This window comes from Adiantum capillus-veneris, chromosome 2, assembly GCF_014529385.1.
Source record: "Adiantum capillus-veneris isolate H3 chromosome 2, ASM1452938v2, whole genome shotgun sequence".
Lineage (NCBI taxonomy): Eukaryota > Viridiplantae > Streptophyta > Polypodiopsida > Polypodiales > Pteridaceae > Adiantum > Adiantum capillus-veneris.
The window spans coordinates 145,225,462-145,247,423 of NC_140932.1; the positions used below are offsets into that span (position 1 = coordinate 145,225,462).

A 21,962-nucleotide genomic window follows, 5' to 3' on the forward strand; every position below is an offset into this window, starting at 1 on the left:
GAGTGTTGTGGGATTAAGCTCGTTTGCAGAGGCAAGAGCCTCTAGCACATGTAAAAGTTAAGGGACAGGTTGCAAGATGCTATTTGGTGAAGTTCAAGAACTATCCACCTATGGATGCATAGTGGATGGAAGAGCGTGAACTGTCAGAGTCACCAAATGTATTGCAGATTTACCTTGAGGCCTTTGGGTTACAACCTACGTATGCCCCAACCCAACATCTGCAAAGGAGGGGTAATGATAGAACTAGCACATCAAATGTACTCATGGATTCAGTGCAATGGCAGTGTACATTGTTTGACAAAAAGTATGAAGGTCTCATTAAGTCATTTATACACATGTTTTGACAGTCTTTCTTAAGGATACAAGCGATGATAAAAGGGTGCTTACCACACTAAAATCATCTATGGCATGTATATATGGCATGTATATATGGCACGCAATCAAGGACGTTTCTGATTTTAAGAGGGCGGTATGTATAACCGGCCAGTACAACGTAGAGGGCGGTACTATTTCAATTACCTGTTAACTTTACACAGAGCACAGAGAAGGGAAGAGAACACAGTTGCGTCCAGCGACTAGAATGTCACTGCGCACACGAGACCGACACCCTGTAGGCCCCAAAGACTGGCGCCCCTTTCTGTATTTCTTTATTCAAATTAAGGTAGACGATCCGACCACTTAGCACAAGCTTTCACAAAGCTGTCCAAACCTGGCGAGGGCTGAAAACGCAGGTTTTCGACCAGATTTCGACAACATAACGGCGCAAAAACCCCTGTAGGTCAAAAACACATGTCTAGGACAGATTCCCTCGATATCTGGAAGCTTTCTGGTGAGCTGTCACAGAAATTCAGCGGGCTGTAATTCTCTGTTTTTCACTGCCGGGAGCCCGAAAGCCTGTACACGCATCCTAAGGCTCTCACGAGGCTCCCCCGATGTTCCCTTGCAGTTTAGGTGCAAAACCCTAAACCTGCAGAAAAACACAGCAGGCTGTAATTCCCTGTTTCGGATCGTTTTTAGCAGAGCGAACACACCTACGCGTGTCCCAAGGGCTCCCGCACGCAATGGGACAATTCACCTGTGAATTGGACGAGTTTTCACGCGAGAAAACTCTCCAAACTCGCAATCTTTCGTGACGGAACTGTCCGTACCTATGGGGGATTAGCAATTAGCTAATCCGGTTCCTGTTCAGAAGGCTCTTGACTTGGCAAACGCGCATAAACCCCCAGAACTATACATAGGTCAAATGAGAAGCCCACTAGTGGGGCATAACATATTGTACGTAGGGGAGAAAGAGAGCAGTATGTAGCGTGCGGGGCATCACTCCCGTCACCATACTGTGCATAGAGGGCAAGGTAAGCATTCCATAGCTTCTGTACCTGCTACAATCCACCTGAGGCTGAGAATGGCGCCCCCTTTGTTGATATGCAGCTCGTTTTTGCCTCCCAGAGTGGCAGAATCGCTCACAGGCTGACACGTCGCCCAGTTTCCGAGTTTGGGCTTTCCTTGCTAAAAATATCTCAACTGGTGCGTCAGTTGACTTGGCAGCAGAGCAATAAAATGTTCCCCTTGTCATTCCAGAGCTAATGATGCGAACACATTTTCCGGTCAAAAATAGCAGTTCCCTAAATTTTAGGAGATGCTTCCATGGCGTCCCTATCGGTCTCCTGACCATCATTGAAGACTACCATTTGACCAACATCTACAATGTGGGTTAATTTACTAGCGCCTTTCAACTTATAAAGTTGCAGTGACTTGACGAGTGGCCCAAATTCCAGTTTGGCGCACACAAGCTTCCATAACTCATCAGAATTCAGTGCTAACTGGCCCGGGCAATCCCTGTCTGACCGACCTAGATCCCCGATGTGAGAAACCCATTTGGCTGCAGCCGTCTCACACTAGCCATGCAATGTCCACTTGCACCATTTCAAGGGTTTTGGGACAAACAAGTAAAAATAAAATAAATATATCTAATACTTATTTACGGAAGGCAACAGGAAAAATACACCTCCTGGTGACACACCCAACCCTTGAAATACTGCAAGCGACCTCGCTTGCATGCCAATAATACATGCAGATATCTCCTGATATCACATATATTCTATGATGGGAATCCAAGATATACATGCTTCCGAAAATGTAGCGTTGGACGATTAAACAATCCCACCAACCTGGCTACGACACATATATCAAGCATAGAAGTCTTCTAGCGTACTCTTGAGCACAAACTTCTCTAGCTAAATTCTGTATGGAAAGAGTAGATACAATTGCTTAACTACTCTCTTGAGCATCATGAACCATGCTCTTGCCTTGCTCCAAAAAAGGCTGCATCAAGTCACTGTGGGTTCCATTTGAATGGCTTCAAGATACAATTGCAATAGCTGAGGTGAATCAAGCAATTCAGACTCTTCCATCCATTTGGCATCTAATGATGGATAGTTCTTGAACTTCACCAAATAGCGTCTTGCAACCTTTCCTCTAACCTTTCTTTCTTTATGTGCCAATATTTGTTCAGGAACAAGGATTTCATCCAATTCTTCCACTTCGGGTTGTTCCTCATCAAGCATATTCTCTGGCACATCACCAACAAAGGGCCTTAGAAGGCTGACATGAAAAGCATTATGTATTTTCCAGCCTTCTGGTAGCTTTAACCTGTAAGCTACATCGCTGATCTTTCCTGAAATCTGAAAAGGAGCATAATATCACATACTGAGCTTAGGAAACAAGCGTTCCTTGCCTTTCCTTTTCCTTAACCTGGCCTTTTCAAAGCGCAAAAGTACCCAATCACCAAGTGAAAATACAAGTTCACGACGGTGACGATCAACAGCTTTCTTTTGCTTAGCCTGAGTTTTCTCAAGAGCAATCTTTATCTTCCTGTATGTTTCATCCATATCTTGCACATACTTGTCTGCCTCAAATATCTTGTCCTTAGTCTGCAAAATGGGTGGGACTTTCTTTCCTCCTTCCACTATCTCAAATGGTGCCTTACCTGTTGATGTATGCACAGTGTTATTGTAAGCATATTCAACCAATGGGAGATGGTGTTCCCAAGTTGCCTTGTGATCTGAGACATAACATTTGAGTAGGTCCAAGACAGTAGAATTTGCCTCTTCTGACTGTCCATCAATTTGCGGATGAAACGAAGAAGAGAACTTGAGCGTAGTGCCCATGTTCTCAAACAATGCCTTCCAGAAAAGACTCGTCATACGTGGATCCCTGTCACTGACAATTGACTGAGGCATCCCATGATATTTAAAGATATTGCTCATGAATATCTTGACCATGTGTTCCGGCTTTATCTTCTTCCTAACAGGTGAAATGGGCCTGCTTACTGAACCTACAAATGATAGTCCAAATCCCATCATTTCCTGTTTGCGTCCTTGGAAGATCAAAGATAAAGTCCATTGCTATACTTTCCCATGGCCTATCAGGGATCGGCAATGGCTGCAACAATCCCGATTGCTTTTGTCTGTCAAATTTGACTTTTTGGCATACTAAGCATGATCTTACAAATGTGTCAACATCTTGACGCAAAGCTGGCCAATAGAAGAATGCCTCAACCCCTTTCACTGTCGCATCAATTACACGATGCCCAGCATAAGGTGGAGCATGACTTTCCATCAAAATCTTTGGCCGTAACTGTTTAGTAACGCATAACTTTCCATGCATCATGAGAAAGTCATTCTTAAGCATATAGTGCTCATGATGTTGCCCATCAACAAGCTGGTCATAGATCCTTGCAAAATCTGAATCTTCAGCATATTGTGTCTTCATTTCGTCTAGTTCACAATGGTACAAAATTGACACTGCTGAAATTTGGGGCTTTCGTGACAACGCATCAGCCACCACGTTCTTTTTCCCTTGCACATGCACAATCTAAAAATGGAACATTGACAAGATGTTTGCCCATCGCATGTGCTTCTCAGACAACTTCGTCTGTGTAAGAAAATATCGCAAGGTTTGATGATCCGTTTGGACAACAAAATCCGCCCCTAGCAAATAGTGTTTCCAACTAGTGAGAGCATGAATTACTGCCACCAATTCTTTCTCATAGACTTGCAAGTTCCTTTCAGTCTTCAAAAGAATTCTGCTCTCATATGCGACTACTCGGCCATTCTGCATTAAAACTGCACCAAGACTATAGCCACACGCATCACATTGAACCACAAAAGGTTTAGAAAGATCTGGCAAAATAATTACCGGATCTGAAGTCAGCTTCTCTTTCCAAGTGTTTGAACGCTAAAATTTCCTTGGTTGTCCACTTGAAAGTAACTCCTTTTCCTTGCAGTGCATGGAGTGGAGAAGCAATCTCAGCAAAATTTTGGATCAACCTCCTGTAATAGGAACATAAGCCTAGAAAGCTTCGAATGTCATGTACGGACTTCAAGTCTGGCCATGACCTAATTGCTTCCACTTTAGCGGGATCCATGCGTACCCCATCCTTTGCAACAATGTGCCCAAGGAAGTGAATTTCTTGCAAAAAGAACTCACTTTTCTTCGCATTGATGAGTAGCCTATTCTTGCGTAGCTCATTGAAAACTGCGGTCAAGTGATCCCTATGCTCCTCTTCAGACTTTGAGTAGACAATCATGTCATCAAAGAAGGTACCCACGAAGTTTCTATGTGGTCTAAAAATTATGTCCATCATTCTATTAAATGTGGAAGGAGCATTTGTGAGACCAAATGGCATGACAAGAAACTCATAGAGACCAAATGTTGTCCTTAACGCAGTCTTATGGACATCTTTTGGTCTAATGCGTATCTGATGATACCCGCTCTTTAGGTCTATTCTTGTAAACAATGACGCTCCCTCAAGCCGATCAAGAATGTCATCTATCCTCGGTATGGGGAACCTGTTCTTGATAGTATTCTTATTCAAGGCGCGATAGTCAATGCACATGCGCCATGAACCATCCTTCTTCTGCACTAAGAGTACAGGCGAACAAAAAGGGGATGAACTGGGCTGAATCAGCCCTTTCTCTAAAAGCTCGTTGACCTGACCCATAATCTCTTTCTGCTGGGCTGCACTAACCCTGTATGGTGGTCTATTCGGTGGACTAGAACCTGGCACAAGATCTATAGTATGATCCTCAGATCTCTCAGGAGGTAACTCCCCTGGCAAAGAGTCCGAAAAACAATCACTGAAACCACTGAAACCAATTCTGGTGATATGAAATTTGCACGGGCTCCTGGATCAAAGAAAACCAGCACTGTCTGGTCTCTAACTTTGCCCCAAGCTCTGCAGAGCTCCGTGGCATCTGTGTTTGACTGATCTCCAACAAAATCTGGAACAAGTCCTACACTCGGCTTTGGCTTCTTCCCTTTATGGTCTGACTTGTCATCCTTATCCTGTGACTTCTTTTGTGGGCACTCATTTGCAAAGTGTCCTTCCTGTTCACAAATGTAGCATTTCTTGGCCTCCCTAAGAGCTTTCCTTTCTTGAAAAGTTTTGCCAGAAAAATGCCTATTTTGTCCTTGTCCTCGTTCCGAATCAGCTTCTTGAGTGGAGGGCTTCTTTGCAGGAGACTCAGAAGGCTTTGCTGCAACATTGCCCTTGGCTGAAAACTGTTTGCCCTGGGCCCCTTTCTTGTGGCTATTAAATCCATCGGAATCTCCCTTCGACAGATTGTTGGCCACTCTTGCATTCTCTATCAATTGAAACATATTCATGACAGTAGTCTTTGTGCAGTAGTCCCTGATTTTCTTGGGCAATCCGCAACAGTACTTCTCAATTTGTTCTGACAAAGGAACAAACCTGTAAGAGGTGACTAGCAACAGTGCGGCCCAAAACCGTTTATTGTACTCTTCCAGATCCGCACACTGTTTAGCATTCAACTCGTGCCATTCCGTCATTACATCCACTTCAAAAGTGTTTGTCAACCATGCAGGCGCAAAAAGTTGTTTGAATTGGACCCATGTTGTTGAGGATTGACCTTGGTTCAACAATGCGGTCCACCATTGAAGCGCATTCCCTTTCAAGAAAGTGGCAGCCTTGCGTATCTTTGAAGATTCCGTGAAGTTGCCTCCAGCATAAGCTACATCGAACTGCTATATGAAGGTCAAAGTCTTTAATTGGTCCTCAGTTCCTCTGAAAGTTTCAAACTTCACTCCCTGCCCACCTTCCTTGTAATCCTTAGGCTGACTCAAAGGAGCCACATTATCATAAACAAGTGCCTGTAACAGTGGTGCTCCATGAGTGTTCATTCCAGCACTCGCATCAACTGTTTTCCCTGTCATATCTGCATTTTGTACGTATGGCTGCGAAAAACCAGCCATACCAAATTGTGTTCCAGGCACTCGAAACTGGCCATAGGCACCCTGAAAACCTGGTTGGACACCCATGTTCGCGTACATAGGGTTACCCATGCCTGTTTGCATTGTCTCGAACACATACCCTGGCATATAACCTGTGGAAGGTCCACCCTTAGCTTGAAACACTGAACCACCTCCAAAATAACCAGGATAAGTATTAGGTAATGGAAGGGTCTGACGCATAGCCTGTTCATTGCTCCCTTGACCATTCACAAACGGTTCCTGTCCAGCTAAAGCAAGTTGCTTTGGATCATTGGACACCGCTAGTTGCTCAACCACATGGGCTTTCCCTCGAGCATCATGAGTCCTCTGCGCATTGGAAATCTCCTTTTCTTGCAACAGTTCAGTCATGCCCTGTGTAGGAGGCTGAAAACCCTGTGTCGGAGCCTATAAGAATTCCTGCATCCTTGGGTTGTTAGCCAACTACTGAAACATGTCCATGCAACAACGCAGTTGAGTTCTAAACAACCTGTCCTCTTCTTGAAGAGTTGAAGGAATTTTCTCTGTGCCATGTGAGGAAGATCCCTCTTCAGGTACTTGGTCTCTCTTCTCTGCCATATCGACAAGCTCTGTGTTGCTTTCACCCACAACAATCCACGCTGCACTTTTTGAAGAAAAAGTGACTATCCCGTCGATGGAACCATATAACCGGCCAGTACAACGCAGAGGGCGATACTATTTTAATAACCTGTTAACTTTACACAAGGCACTGAGAAGGGAAGAGAACACAGTTGCGTCCAGCGACTAGAATGTCACTGCGCACACGAGACCGACACCCTGTAGGCCCCAAAGACTAGCGCCCCTTTCGGTATTTCTTTATTTAAATTAAGGTAGACGATCCAACCACTTAGCACAAGCTTTCACAAAGCTGTCCAATCCTGGCGAGGGCTGAAAACGCAGGTTTTCGACCGGATTTCGACAACATAACGGCGCAAAAACCCCTGTAGGTCAAAAACACCTGTCTAGGACGGATTCCCTCGATATCTGGAAGCTTTCTGGTGAGCTGTCACAGAAATTCAGCGGGCTGTAATTCTCTGTTTTTCACTGCCGGGAGCCCAAAAGCCTGTACACGCATCCCAAGGCTCTCACGAGGCTCCCCCGATGTTCCCTTGCAGTTTAGGTGTGAAACCCTAAACCTGCAGAAAAACACAGCAGGCTGTAATTCCCTGTTTCGGATCGTTTTTAGCGGAGCGAACACGCCTACGCGTGTCCCAAGGGCTCCCGCACGCAATGGGACAATTCCCCTGTGAATTGGACGAGTTTTCACGCGAGAAAACTCTCCAAACTCGCAATCTTTCGTGACGGAACTGTCCGTACCTATGGGGGATTAGCAATTAGCTAATCCGGTTCCTGTTCAGAAGGCTCTTGACTTGGCAAACGCGCATAAACCCCCAGAACTGTACATAGGTCAAATGAGAAGCCCACTAGTGGGGCATAACATACTGTACGTAGGGGAGAAAGAGAGCAGTATGTAGCGTGCCGGGCATCACTCTCGTCACCATACTGTGCATAGAGGGCAAGGTAAGCATTCCATAGCTTCTGTACCTGCTACAATCCACCTGAGGCTGAGAATGGCGCCCCCTTTGTTGATATGCAGCTCGTTTTTGCCTCCCAGAGTGGCAGAATCGCTCACAGGCTGACACGTCGCCCAGTTTCCGAGTTTGGGCTTTCCTTGCTAAAAATATCTCAACTGGTGCGTCAGTTGACTTGGCAGCAGAGCAATAAAATGTTCCCCTTGTCATTCCAGAGCTAATGATGCGAACACATTTTCCGGTCAAAAATAGCAGTTCCCTAAATTTTAGGAGATGCTTCCATGGCGTCCCTATCGGTCTCCTGACCATCATTGAAGACTACCATTTGACCAACATCTACAATGTGGGTTAATTTACTAGCGCCTTTCAACTTATAAAGTTGCAGTGACTTGACGAGTGGCCCAAATTCCAGTTTGGCGCACACAAGCTTCCATAACTCATCAGAATTCAGTGCTAACTGGCCCGGGCAATCCCTGTCTGACCGACCTAGATCCCCGATGTGAGAAACCCATTTGGCTGCAGCCGTCTCACACTGGCCATGCAATGTCCACTTGCACCATTTCAAGGGTTTTGGGACAAACAAGTAAAAATAAAATAAATATATCTAATACTTATTTACGGAAGGCAACAGGAAAAATACACCTCCTGGTGACAGTATGTTACGAGGACGTGGAAATTTCTAACTTGAGGTGTTGGTTTCTTTCCGATGATTTTTGTTTAATTTTTGGGACCCTCTTTTATAGTTGCAAATGGCCGAACATTGTATGGCTAGTGTGAAACAGCCGACGGCCAAGAGTTTCACCCGCAGTCAGGAAGGGTAGGTCACCACGAGTTGCTCGGGCCAATCGGCACAGGAATCCGAGCAGTAAAAGGGTGTCAAGGCGCATTTCAAAGTCATATAGGCCCCTCGCGACACTTATATAAGTTGGTGGATACTAGGAAATTAACTCAAAAGAGGCACTGGACACATGGCAGCTCCAGATGCAAATGCCACAAGCATCAGCAAGAGGGGGCGCCCATTTCAAGAGGGCTGATTTCAGCTCATAAGAAATGTGCTACAGTGTGTGTGAGTAGTGGGTGCAGATTCTCACAGCTTTAATGGAAAGCTTGCCTTATCCCTTGCTCTATGTGGCACGATCATTTGCTCTCATGCATCTCTGTCTCCCCTTTGCACATATGGTAATGCCCCACTAGTTGGGCTTCTCAGATGACCATGTACAGTAACACAGTTCTGGGGTTTTATGCGTGTTTGGCAAGCCAAGAGCCTTCTGTACAGGAACCGGATTAGCTAATTGCTAATCCCCTTCAAGTATGCACAACTCCATCGCGAAGGAATGCAAAAACGGAGAGTTTTCTTGCGTGAAAACTCGTCCGATTTACAGGGGAACTGTCGGAGCGCATGAGACACGCGTAGGTGTGCTCCCTCCGCTCCAAACGGTCCAAAACAGAGAATTACAGCCTGCTGTGTTTTTCTGCAGGTTTAGGGTTTCGCACCTAAACTGCAGGGAATCGTCGGGGGAGCCTCGGAAAGGCCTTGGATGCGTGTACAGGGCAGTATGCACCTAACAATGGCAAAACAGAAAATTACAGCATGTTGAAATTGACCTGCAACTCACTAGAAAGCTTCCATAACGCAAGGGAAAGTGTCCTTGACGTGTACTTTTGACCTACAAGGATATTCCTACCGTTATGCTGGCAAAATTGGTCCAAATCCTGCAATTACAGCCATGGACAGGTTTGGACAGCTTGGTGAGGGTTAAGTGGAAGCATTCGGATCGTTTATTTGCCAGGGGAGCCTTGGAAAAGCATTGGGTACTTGTATAGGACAATTTAAAGAGATTTTTCCTGCGAGGAATCTCGTTTAATTCAAGGGGCAAGTGACCCTACAGGTGGGAGAGCTCGAGGGCTATCCACATAAGTGAGATTGGCGCGCAAATCGGAGCACAATACAGAGAATTCAACGTGCTGCAATTTCTCGCCAGGTTTTGCAAAGTGTTTGGAAAGTCACCGTGTACTTGGGATTTTGTCCGTGGAGACTTCTGCAGCGGTTATGTTGCCGAAATCGGGTTAGAGTAGAGGAATTTTAACCCGATAAAAGTAGAAATTTACAAGTTTTTCTCAAGTGTAATAAGAATAAAGAAATATCGAAAGGGGCGCCAGTCTTTGGGGCCAACTGGGTGTCGTTGTCTGCTTGGTAGTGCTCTAGCTGCCAAGCCGTGGTTTGTCTTGAAGTGGTGAATTACAGTCACAGGTTTATTCGTGAAGTTCCTTTGTGTCCTAAAGTTGTTTAAGTAAAGAATTGGGTGAAGCCTACGTCTACCGCCCTACGGGCCGGTTTCATACTGCCAGCAATTCTTTCTCATAAACTTGCAAGTTCCTTTTGGTCTTCAAAAGAATTCTGCTCTCATATGCGACTATTCGGCCATTCTGCATTAGAGTTGCACCAAGACTGTGGCCACATGCATCACATTGAACCACAAAAGGTTTCGAAAGATCTGGCAAAATGATTACTGGATGTGAAGGCAGCTTTTCTTTCAAGTGTTTGAAGGCTAAAATTTCCTTGGTTGTTGTCACAAACTGCTGACGTGTCAAAGCCTATAGAATGGAGCCAACTTACAGATGTCGGCCGAGGGGCCTAAACCCTAAGAAGAACAAGTAGCAGAAGAAGAAGAAGTCCTACCAACTTATGGGGTCCCCGTCCGATGGGACCCCAAGTGACGTAAAGAATTAAAATAAAGCAACACACACACACAAAAAAAAAATTGCGAAGTTGGCTGATGACGTGGCAAATTTTCAAGAATCACGATGGCTTATGACGTGGTATGTGGTACGGATTTTCGCATTTTGCGCTGATTGCTGACGTGGTAGGTTGTACGGATTTCCGTGATTTACGCTGGCAACTTTTTGGCTTTGCTTTTGGCCCAGATGCTTTTGAGTTTGAAGGCTTTTTACTCTAAACTGTTTTTATGGCCTACGGCCTTTAAATATGAGGTTAGGGCTCATTCTCTGGTATGCTTCCTGGAGAAGGAGCAGAGTCTGGAGTACCGGCTTGTACTGTGTTGATGCAATATAAAGAAATACCGAAAGGGGCGCCAAGGTTACTTTTGTTGGGAATTGGGTAGGGCAAATTAGCAGAGCAAGTATATAAGAAAACCTAGCGCTAGCACTTTTGGGCAAAAGAGGCAGCAGGAACTTCGCGTTCAACAAGCACCTTCTCAGTAGGACCCCTGCAAGGGACCCTAGCGTTTACTGCATCAGCAGTAAGGCCTAGTGTTTTTGCATGACAGACCAGCCTTGGCGTTTTGCAATACAGATCAGCCCCGACAGTTGCAGAACAGCACATCAGCCCTAGCGTTAACAATTCTCCACAGCAGGACAATTTTCAGCCCTAGCATTTTTGCATCAGCATAACCATCCAGCGTTTTGCAGATCTACCACGACGAAACCCACATCTAGACCAGCGTTTTCAGTTTTCAGCAATCAGACACCGCCGTAGAACCCTCAAACCTCGCAGATCTCACCTTCCCGCAGCAGATCCTCGCCGCACGGTCAGATCCAACAAAGTTTGCAGATTCAGCCGGGAAAAAGCAGATTTCAGCATCTGCGTTTTCAGCGCGTCGTCGTCGCATCGTCGCCATCGACATCGTCACCGACATAGAGTCAGAATTTAGCAGATACAAGATTTGCAGATTTCAGCCATTAGCATTTTCATATTTCAGCTCGTCTCGTCGTCCTCCTCATCGTCGTCGACATTGTCGGCAAGTTTAAAGCATTGTAGAGATTTGTGCAATCATAAGTAGACCGCTCTCGCCGTAGAGAGTGGGGCCTTCGGAGGAGGGTTTGACAACATTCTGGTGTCGTATTCTTCTCTCTCTGTCTCTCAGTCTCAGCACCTTCATTCACAGTGTTCACCACTTTGTTTGTGTCCATTTACACTCTCTCACTAAAGGAACGGAAGGCTCTCCCTTCCGTGAGTAAAAGGAACCTTGAGCACAGTTCGGAGCACTCGTCTTGAGCAAAGTTGAACATTCACTTCCGCTGCACCTTACAAGGACACCAGAAGGTATACATCGAGAAACCTTTGGTTATAGTCGTCCATGGTTTCGGTGGCAAGCATTTTCAAGTTGCCCCACTCTACCAAAATCCGGACTTCAAACATTGAAGTCATGTAATTATGTGCAAAAATTGTCTTGAAAGCTTGCCAGGTCCTTGGAGCATGCGGTTGTGTCGCAATTGAACTCCACCATTGCATAGCATTATCTTTAAGAAATCCCGCTGCTCGAGAAATCTTGGATTCTTCTATATAGTTTCCCAAAGCATATAGATGATGTCGACTTGTTGTAGGAACTGCGATGCTTTCTTGCGATCTTTCACCCCGGAAAAAGTGAAAAATTTGACTATCGTACCACCATCTTTGAAATCTTTGGGTTGGTTAGGTGCATAACCCGGGTATGGATAATAAGGGTATCCATATGGGCTCCAACCATTGTAGCCTGGTGGAGGTGGAGGTGGTGGTAGTCCAGGGCAACCTGACAGCCCAAGTAGTTTTCCTTGAGGGGGCACTTCTTTCTCTTTAAGTTGGAAGGAGGAAGGGGGGGGGGGGGGGGGGGGGGGGAGGGGGGGGGGCAATGGCGGTTGCACTGGATCAGGGTCAGATGGTTGCACCATATTCCTGAAAACGCCCCCGATCGGAACAGACGGCTCTCGTACTTTTTGATGCCGAAGGAGGAGGTACCACCTGAGGCATCAAAGGGGGTAACATGTAGTTCAAAAATTGTTGAAAACTTTGCAGCATCGAAAGATTCTGTTGAGGATGCCACGAAAGAATGTCATGAAGCTCGTTGAGAAGAAACTGCAAATATTCTGTTGAATCCATGCATTTCATGTCTTGGGTTCTTTATGGCTTATGCCATGTAAGACAGAGCGATAAAGAGGAGAGCGCGCACGATGCACGATGAAGTAAGGGTGGGAGTGGCTAATAAGTCTGGGGTCAGGACCCGAAGATAATTCAAGTAAAATTCCAATAGCTCTGTCTGCTCTTTTGTACGACCGGTATGGTTTCAGAAAAGCGCACGCTTGATGCTCTAATACCACTGTCACAAGACGGGCACCACGTGCCAATAAAAAAGAACAGATTGAACAGACTTTTAACACTTCAATAACAACTGAACTGAGAGAGAGAGAGAGAGAGAGAGAGAGAGAGAGACAAGGAGTGGCGGAATTCCACCCCAGAGAGTATTGGCCCCAAACCTTGGCGCCTTTCAGTATTTCTTTATATTGCATCAACACAGTACAAGCCGGTACTCCAGACTTTGCACCTTCTCCAGGAAGTCTCCAGGAAGCATGCCAGAGAATGAGCCCTAACCTCATATTTAAGGGCCCTTGGCCTATGAAAAGCAGTTTACATGAAAAGCCTTGAAACTCAAAAAGCTTCTGGTCCAAAAACAATGCCAAAAAGCTACCAGCGTAACTCACGGAATTCCGTACAACTGCCACTTCAACAGTCAGCGCAAAACGCATAGCGTCTGTACAATTGCCACGTCATCAGCTTTTGCATAATTCTTAGTGTTTGTGTGTGTGGGTCCTGCCTTTTTTTATTCCCTTATGTCACTTGGGCCCCATCGGACGGGGTCCCATAAGTTGGTAGGTCTTCTTAGATTCAAAACAGATACCATCCATTTCAAACAAATTCCAAACAGGATCACCAAACAAGATCAAACAGAACTCAAACTTAAAAAAGCAATCTCGACATCGGTCGAGCTCGAAAAGTCGACTGACTTTCCATCCTGAATTAGGTTTCTTCCATACGGTCGTAGCTGAGGACAGCATGGTCTATCAGCTCTTAAACAAACAGTGTTTCTTTGGCGGCAATGGTAGTCCCAAGATAGCAGTCACACTGAACCTCCAAGGTTATCTGATCGTGAAGAGACATCTACTGAGGGATGTTGAGAAATTTCAAGTTATAAACTGTTAGGGTTTCCATGGCAAGCATTTCAGGATACCCCACTCTGCCAGAAGTTGCACTCCGAAGGAAGATGTCAGAAACCATATAACTTCGGGCAAAAATTTTCTTGAAAGCTTGCCAAGTACTTGGAGTATGCTGCTTGGTAGCTGTAGACATCAACATCTGCATGGCACTGCTTCTGAGAAAAAAAAACAGTGACTTGAAACAAATATGGATCCTTCTCTTGCAAGTGATCTTAATTGGCTTATGCCCTGTAAGACACTGCGGTGAAGATGAGAGTGCGCCCGATGCACGATGAAGGGTGGGAGTGGCTAGTAAGTCCGGGTTGGATGGCGAGATACCTTGAATCAAATTCCAATAGCTCTCTCTGCTCTTTTGTAGGACCGGTATTCTTTTAGAAAAGCACACGCCTGATGCTCTGATACCACTGTCACAAGGCCGGCACCACGTGCCAATAGAAAAAGAACAGACTGAAACAGACTTCAATAACAATTGAACTGAGAGAGAGAGAGAGAGAGAGAGACGACACGCGACACGGAGTGGCGGAATTCCACCCCAGAGAGTATTGGCCCCAAACCTTGGCGCCCCTTTCGGTATTTCTTTATATTACTGCCGATTCACAAAGTACAACAGCCGAGGAGCACCTACTCTACAGTCTGCGCGCTAAAAAGTGCCAGAGAGTGCCCCCAAGGCTCATATTTAAAGGCCCAAAGCCTAAAAGCATCCATCAAATATGAAAAGCTGACCCCAAAAAATCACTTTCCTAAAATTTTGGGATTTCCCTAAAAATCCGCCGCGAATTCCGGCACGTCCGTACAGGTGCCACATCATCATATTTTGATGTGCAAAGTCTTTAGAGTGTGTTCTGCTTTATTTTTAATGCCTTTATGTCACTTGGGGCCCCATCGGACAAGGTCCCCATAAGTTGGTAGGACTTCTTCTTCTGTTGCTTGTTCTTCTTAGGGTTTTTAGAATTAGGGTTTTCATGTTTTAGGGTTAGGGTTTCTAGAATTAGGGTTTGCAAGTTTTAGGGTTAGGTTTTCCAAAATTAGGGTTTCAACAGTTAGGGTTTTTGGAATTAGGGTTTCAGCAATTAGGGTTTTTGGCAAAAATTAGGGTTAGGGGTTTTTGCTCTCGGGCAACCACGTCATCACTTTATGACACTTCTTCTATTACTTGCTCTTCTTAGGGTTGTAGGCTCCTCGGCCACATCTGTAAGTTGGCTCCTTTCTTTAGGCTTTGACACGTCAGCAGTTTGTTACACGATGTGTCCCAAGAAATGTATCTCGGGTAAGAAAAACTCGCTCTTTTTCGCTTTTATAACCAACTTATGCTTCCGCAATGCCTGGAAAACTTGCAACAGGTGGTGTCTGTGTTCTGCTTCATTCTTGGAGAAGACGATATTGTTGTCAAAGAAAGTGCCCACAAATGATCGGTACTCTCTGAAAATCCTATCCATCAAGCGGTTGAATGTAGCCGGAGCAATCATAAGACCAAATGGCATCACCAAATATTCGAACAAACCAAAAGTCGTCTTGAAAGCTGTCTTGTAGACGTCTCCAAGAGCAATTCGGACCTGATGATTAACATTCTTCAAATCGATTTTGCTAAAGCAAGTAGACCCCTGAAGTCTGTCAAGTATATCATCGATCCTTGGGATAGGGAATCCGTTCTGGATAGTGAGTTTATTGAGAGTCTATAATCAATGCACATTCTTCAAGGTCTATCTTCCTAGTTCATCTTTTCTTTATTTTGGGCTCGGCTAGCTCTGTAAGGTGGCCTGTTCAGTGTACTACCGAGAATCAAATCAATTGTGTGATCTTCAAGACGTGAAGGAGACAACTCGCCTCCAGTCATCATTCAGATTGGGTAAACAAAACTAGATTTCATCAAGTGGGACGGACTCGCCTTTCAGTTTTCCATCAAGTACAATCTCTTTGCCCTTCTCATTCTTCTAGATGGCTTTCCCTACCCTGAAATCGACCACGGCACTGTTCTTGGGGAACCAAGGGATTCCTCAAAGAACGTCACACCCTTCCAAAGGCATGATGAAAAAGTCCTCGTGCCCTACATACCCCTGACACTGCAAACATAGTTTGACAATGACCGGTGTAATGGCAACATCCCATTCGGGTTCTGCTAGAATAGCCTCGGCCTGTGGCCCCATTTCCTTGGACGTAATTCCGAATCGAGCCGCCAATTCGGTTGAAGTTGGCCTTGGCTACTCCATCAAAGAAAATAAGGGTTTCCTGGTCTCGCACTTCGCCCCATGCTGGGCAAAGTTCGATATTTTCGTTCGTCTGATCAAGGTCGGTGGTCCCCGCAACATATGGTAGCAGTCCTGCTTTCATCTTTTCTTCCGCGCTTGACAGCTGTTCTGTAACTCTCTAGCGTATCTTCTGGTGGTCCTCTGGTTCATCTTCTTTTCAAGAGTTTTGTCCAGCTCCTTCTACAAGTAGAGGTTCCGCTTGTCTGCACTCGTCTGTCCATTCCGCTTCTCTCCTAACCTGAGAGGAGAATCAATGGCCTCATGCCATCTCAAGTGAATCTTATCCATCGGGTAATTCTTCCGGTGTTACTCAAATCTCGGGTCTCTGTAGTACTTGATCAATCTTCACACGTGTCAACCCGCAGTTGACGCTTGTACTTCGCTCTAACAAACTTCTCCGCTAAAAAATTTGCCCAAACCTTCAATCTTATCTTCAGTCTCCGCGCCGGATTTCAACTTTTCTTTGCCTTCCTGTTGAGGGGTGTTATCTCTGTCAGATTCTCCACAAGAACCCATGCGTAATCTGGGATTCTTTATGACTTATGCCCTGCAAGACAGAGCGATGAAGATGGGAGCGCGCCCGATGCGTGATGAAGTAAGGGTGGGAGTGGCTAATAAGTCCGAGGTCGGGACACGAAGATTCTTTCACAAAAATCTTGCGTGTTGTAGAAAGGATCGGATCCTCCGTAGAAGAAGAATCTTTCTAAGCTCTGATACCACTATAACAGGCTTGGACACTCCAAGCGAGAAATCAATAGCAACACACGAACAGAAACTTCATGATCATTGAACTTTGATAGAGAGAGAGAGAGAGAGAGAGAGAGAGCCGACACGGCCAGACGTAGTTCCGTGCCCAGAGGTATTGGCCCCAAAGTTTGGCGCCCCTTTCGGTATTTCTTTTTCATTAATCATCGCAAAGTACAACTCCCGAGGGACCTCTGCTCTCAGACGCTGCGTCCAGATGCTCTGTAGAGAGGCCCAAGGGCTCTTATAAACTTACAAGGGATGCCAAAAGCAGAGTCCCAAAAGCAATTTGTCCCAAGAACTGCCAAAAAGCAGCCAGCGCAAATTACAGAATTCTGTACAGCCTGCCATGTTAGCTGATGTAAACGCAAAACGTGGAAATCCGGACTATGCCCCGTCAGCATGTCAACCCAAATTCCGGGGGTTCCGTACGGTTCTACCACGTCATCAACTGGCCCGAGATTGCCACGTCATCAGTTTGTGACACAAGTTGTTCTTCTAATTGTCATCTAGCTTTATTGTAAGCATGCCAGTTGTACTTTCCTTCATTATTTGAATATGTCAACTCCAGTACTTTGCATCTAGTATCTGACTTTGTACTTTCAATTCAGTTCATATCTGATTTCCTTTGCTTATCTGAAATCTAAATCTAATTTTGCATCTAATATGACATCTAACTCTAAATCTCTAGCCTGGAATAGCTGTCAGAAGTCACCAGCTCATTCCCACCATCACTCTGACTTTGTGGATGATTGAGAGAGGGTGTGTGGACTTCGACAGTTGTAACTTTGACTTCAGTCAATGAATAAAGAAATACCACAAGGGGCCCCCAGCTGAGGGCTCAATGCTTCTTTGGAAGTGGAACTCCACTCAGTGTCACAAAGTGAATAAGTGGTACTACCTGACCTGACCAGAAAAGAGGAGCAGAAGACGAGTTGGAGCTAGACCAAAATGGAGATCCTAAGTCCAAGTCTAGTCACACATGAAACGCAGCGCCATTTGCGAGTTGCTGATGTGGCAGTCCATACAAACGTGGTGACGTGATATTTCGACACAAGCGCAGCTTTTTAGCCTCAGATTTTAAAAGCATTGACTTTCAAGCTTTTGGTGCCACCTTTCTTACAGTAGTTGCTTTTTAGACCCCGTGCCTTGAAATATGAGGCCTTGAGGGAGCTTCTGCAGTTCAGTTCAAGTTTGCACATGCAAAGAGGCACCTCTTGCATTTTTCTCTCTCTCGTGTCTCCATTCCTTCCACTACACGGTATTTTCACCAGAAAACACACCGGTGTGTACGCCCCCAATCATCAAGTTCGCAACAGGGACATTACAAGTACTACAGCAGCCGGTGCAGACTCAGAAAACAGGGTCAAAGCTGCACCATAAACTCTCAAAATCTTCCTGATGTTGCTGCAAACACTACTTGAGTAGCTGACACCTTGTGATTTTCAAATATAAGAGGAAAAAACAGGCAGCACTTCCTAGATCAAAGTTGCAATTCACAGTCTTCTGGATGACTGGAACCAAATTGTGGCACCTCATCCCCGACTGATCACTCATGAAATCCCAATTGAGTGGCTGATTACACCCACATTCAAATATTTTTCTAAGCCTTCACTTTAACGTGCACAAAGTGAGTGAAACCAATCAATTTCATGCCCATAACTAAATATCCTTCTAGTGCCCACAAACAAAAGTAGAAAGCATACCTCCAGTGGAAGTTTAAGAATGTATAAATTGATATTGCCCCTGCACATTGTGATGGTCTGCAAGGGCAATGCTTTATTTGCTACGTCAGCAAGCAGCTTAAGCACATTACTGGCAATGCAATAGCTGTGAAGTTCAAGAGTGGCATCAGCATAAGAGGTGCTGAGGGCATCAAGCTTGGCTCCATAAGACTCTACCTGGGCAATCTCATCACCTTCAAACAAGATGCTCACTGTGACATTCTCATAAGTAACACCGAAGAAATTAGGGTTCCGGGCTCGGAGGCGAACATCAAGAGATAGGTCAAGAAAGACCTGCGGAATAAGAGAATCTCCTTTCTTGACATTGAAGTGGATGTTCCTGAGCGTAATATCTGTGACAGTTATCTCAAGAGTGCGGGGCCACACAAAGAAGGATACCACAGAAGCTAGAGACAGGAGGAGGATGGGGGCGCAGGCGCTGCGGTAGGGCCGCCGTCGTATGGGGATGTATGCATAGATGGGATGTCCATCGACCGTAGTGGTTAAAACGGGGTAGCCCACAAGTGGCTCCTCCGCTTCTGATGCGTTCCTCGCCCAAGTGCTCGAAGAACACGTTGCAGTCATTGTGTTATCGAACTACAGTTCAAAATCAAGAAAAAATTTGTTGTTTAGGTTTCGCGGCAATGGAGCTGCCGTCAGTCCTGTACAGCCAAGGGGTTTTAACGTTGATTACCAGTTTTGAGGAGAAATTAACTAGTTTTGCTCGGTGGGTCTTGCTATATAACATCTATAAAATATAACAAGACATATGCAAATTGACATTTAGCATTTAGAACGAAAGATCTGAAAAATGCTATAATGTTTATGGAGGAGACAAATTTAAGTGCATCAATTATTAAAGATTGTTAACAGCAAGGTAACACAGATATCAGGGATACTATTTTTCAGAGTTCTCGTTGTAAAAATATTTATTATTTCGATAAATCGAGAATATTGTAACTTTTAATTTTCGAATAAACTTTGTAATTGATAAGTCGAAGCTACAAGCTTCTAAATTGTATGAACCTGTCGTTATCCTGATTTGGTAGAACTCTCAAATTATTAGTTTTGACCATCAAAAATCTTGGCTAAGGTATAAAAACCAATTTTTGTAAGTAATTATTAAATTTTTGATAATAAAATACACAACATGAGCTAACGGCGTTCACTCTTCTCCTTCTCGCGCTTCCAGTTGTTACATTGCAGTCGCGTTTGTTGCATTGCAACCGCAGTAAGAGCTCTACGCATTGACCTAAACACATCACGGTATTTCGTAGCTTTTGGCGTCACCGACTCGCAGATTAATTTCATCATAACTAAAAATTTACATATTCAAATCAAAAACTAATCATAGGCGAGATATTGGGACATCATTGCTAAAGCATTTAGATGCATTATAGGTCGAAAACGACTAAGTCAAAAATCCACTTCTGTTAATAATCACGATTTTGGCACTTGACTTAAAGTGAGATTTGAGACCATAAGCATGTGTGCTTAGGTCTTATAAACATGTCCTAAAAGTTTCATTACGTTTGGATGTCATTTGATGCTACAACGGATGTGATTTGTTTGTCGATGAGCGATTGGCTCTTGGTGATTTCTATCACTTGAGTGTAGCATGAGTTAAATGCGAGTTGTTAGTTGTTTTTCGAGAGATTGACACCCTTTTGTAACTTCTATGCACTAGTCGAGTTAGCTCATCCCATGGATTGATAATTTAATCGTGGTTCTTGCTAATACTGCGATAAAATAGGATAGTGAAGTTTAACACGCGTCTCACATTTGGCGCCGATGCCGGCGATCAAAATGACCTAAACTAAGGAAAAACACGAGCGTCTTGTGAAATTATCCTTTAACTTCCTTTAGGATTGCTTAGAGTTCAAAACTTTCTTTTAAAAACCGCATAGCCTTGTTGGAATTAGGGTTGCAGAGAAACACACACAGCTTGGAGAAGACAAAGGAAGCTCAAGGCACACAATGGAGAGTGTGTAACTTAGTGTGCAATGAAAAGATAGATAGCCCTAAAGTGATGGACGTATATACAATACTCGGGGGGGAAAACCTCCTAAAGAGGGAAAAAATGCCCCGGCGGTCCTAGTGTGTTCACACACATCACTACCACATGTATATGGTAACAAATCCCCCCCTGGAGTGATGCGGTGAACGAGAGCTGACACATGAGTAAAGGGAAGTGCCATGCCCTAAGGACATGATCAGTCCACAAAGGGGAGTAGCCCAAAGCTTTGCGGAAAGCTTCAAGCTTCTCACGAGACAATGCCTTTGTGAAAAGATCTGCAAGGTTGTCTTGTTGTTGGCACATAAGCCAAGCTGATCTCTCCTACTGAGAGCCTCTCCCTGACATAGTGGTAATGCACCTCAATGTGCTTTGTGCGAGCATGAAAAACTGGGTTCCTCGCAACTGCCAATGCGCTCTGACTGTCAGTGTAGATAATGTTGGCAGTGTCCTGTCCAACACCCAAATCAACCATAAGGCGTCTGAGCCATACACACTCAACCATAGCTGTGAAGACTACCATGTACTCAGCCTCACAACTCGAAGTGGCCACAGTAGGTTGCTTCTTGCTCAACCATGATATACATGAACTGCCAAGCATGAAACAAAAACCACTTGTGGACACTCTCGTGTCAAAACAACCAGCCCAATCTGAGTCCGAAAAAGCATGTAAGTATGGCAGCAATGATCCCCCCTTGGGATAAAACAAGCCAAGATGTAAAGTGCCACTAAGGTAGCGAAAAATCCTCTTGACAGCCTGCCAATGCTTAGACCCTGGGCTATGCATAAATCTGCTGACCTGTGAGACTGCAAACTGAATATCCGGCCTCGTGTTGCATACATAAATGAGACAGCCAACAACAGTTTGGTAGAGAGTGACATCAGCAGGATCGAAAGCATCATGTAGACTTAACTTCAAACCTGTTTCCATGGGAGTGGCAATAGGTTTGCAATCCTCAAGTCCAAACTTACATAGCAATGTCTCTACGTAACTTTTATGACACAAGGCAATACCATCATCACACTGCTTAAATTGTATACCCAAGTAATTATGCAACAGCCCCAAATCTTTCATCTTGAAAGTAGCATTCAAATCAGCCTTAAATTCAGCAATATGTCTCTCATTTGGTCCAGTGATCAGCAAATCATCAACATAAAGAACCACAATGAGAAGTACATCACCCTCACGCTTTACATACAATGTGCTTTCTGTTGGACTGTTACGAAAGCCTCGTTTAACCAAATGAGTGTCAGCTTTCTCATACCAAGCACGACGAGATTGCTTCAACCCATTCAAAGCCTTCTTACATCTACACACTTTGTTCTCTTGTCCTTTTATGACAAAACCGCGAGGCTGCGTTACATAAACTTCCTCAAATATGTCACCATTCAAGAAAGCAGTAAC

At 44.8% G+C, this 21,962-nt stretch overlaps 1 protein-coding gene across 1 annotated transcript in view; it reads right to left on the minus strand.

The window, feature by feature from the left end:
• The window catches only part of LOC147463799 (uncharacterized), a 55,317-nt gene extending 36,088 nt beyond the window's left edge, over positions 1 to 19,229 (minus strand). The window contains exon 1 of the mRNA XM_086529552.1: positions 18,526 to 19,229. Within this exon, the coding sequence (XP_086385678.1) occupies positions 18,526 to 19,128 (603 nt within the window). The 5' untranslated portion in view covers positions 19,129 to 19,229. The remainder of the gene's footprint in view (positions 1 to 18,525) is intronic.
• Positions 19,230 to 21,962: the final 2,733 nt, after the last annotated feature.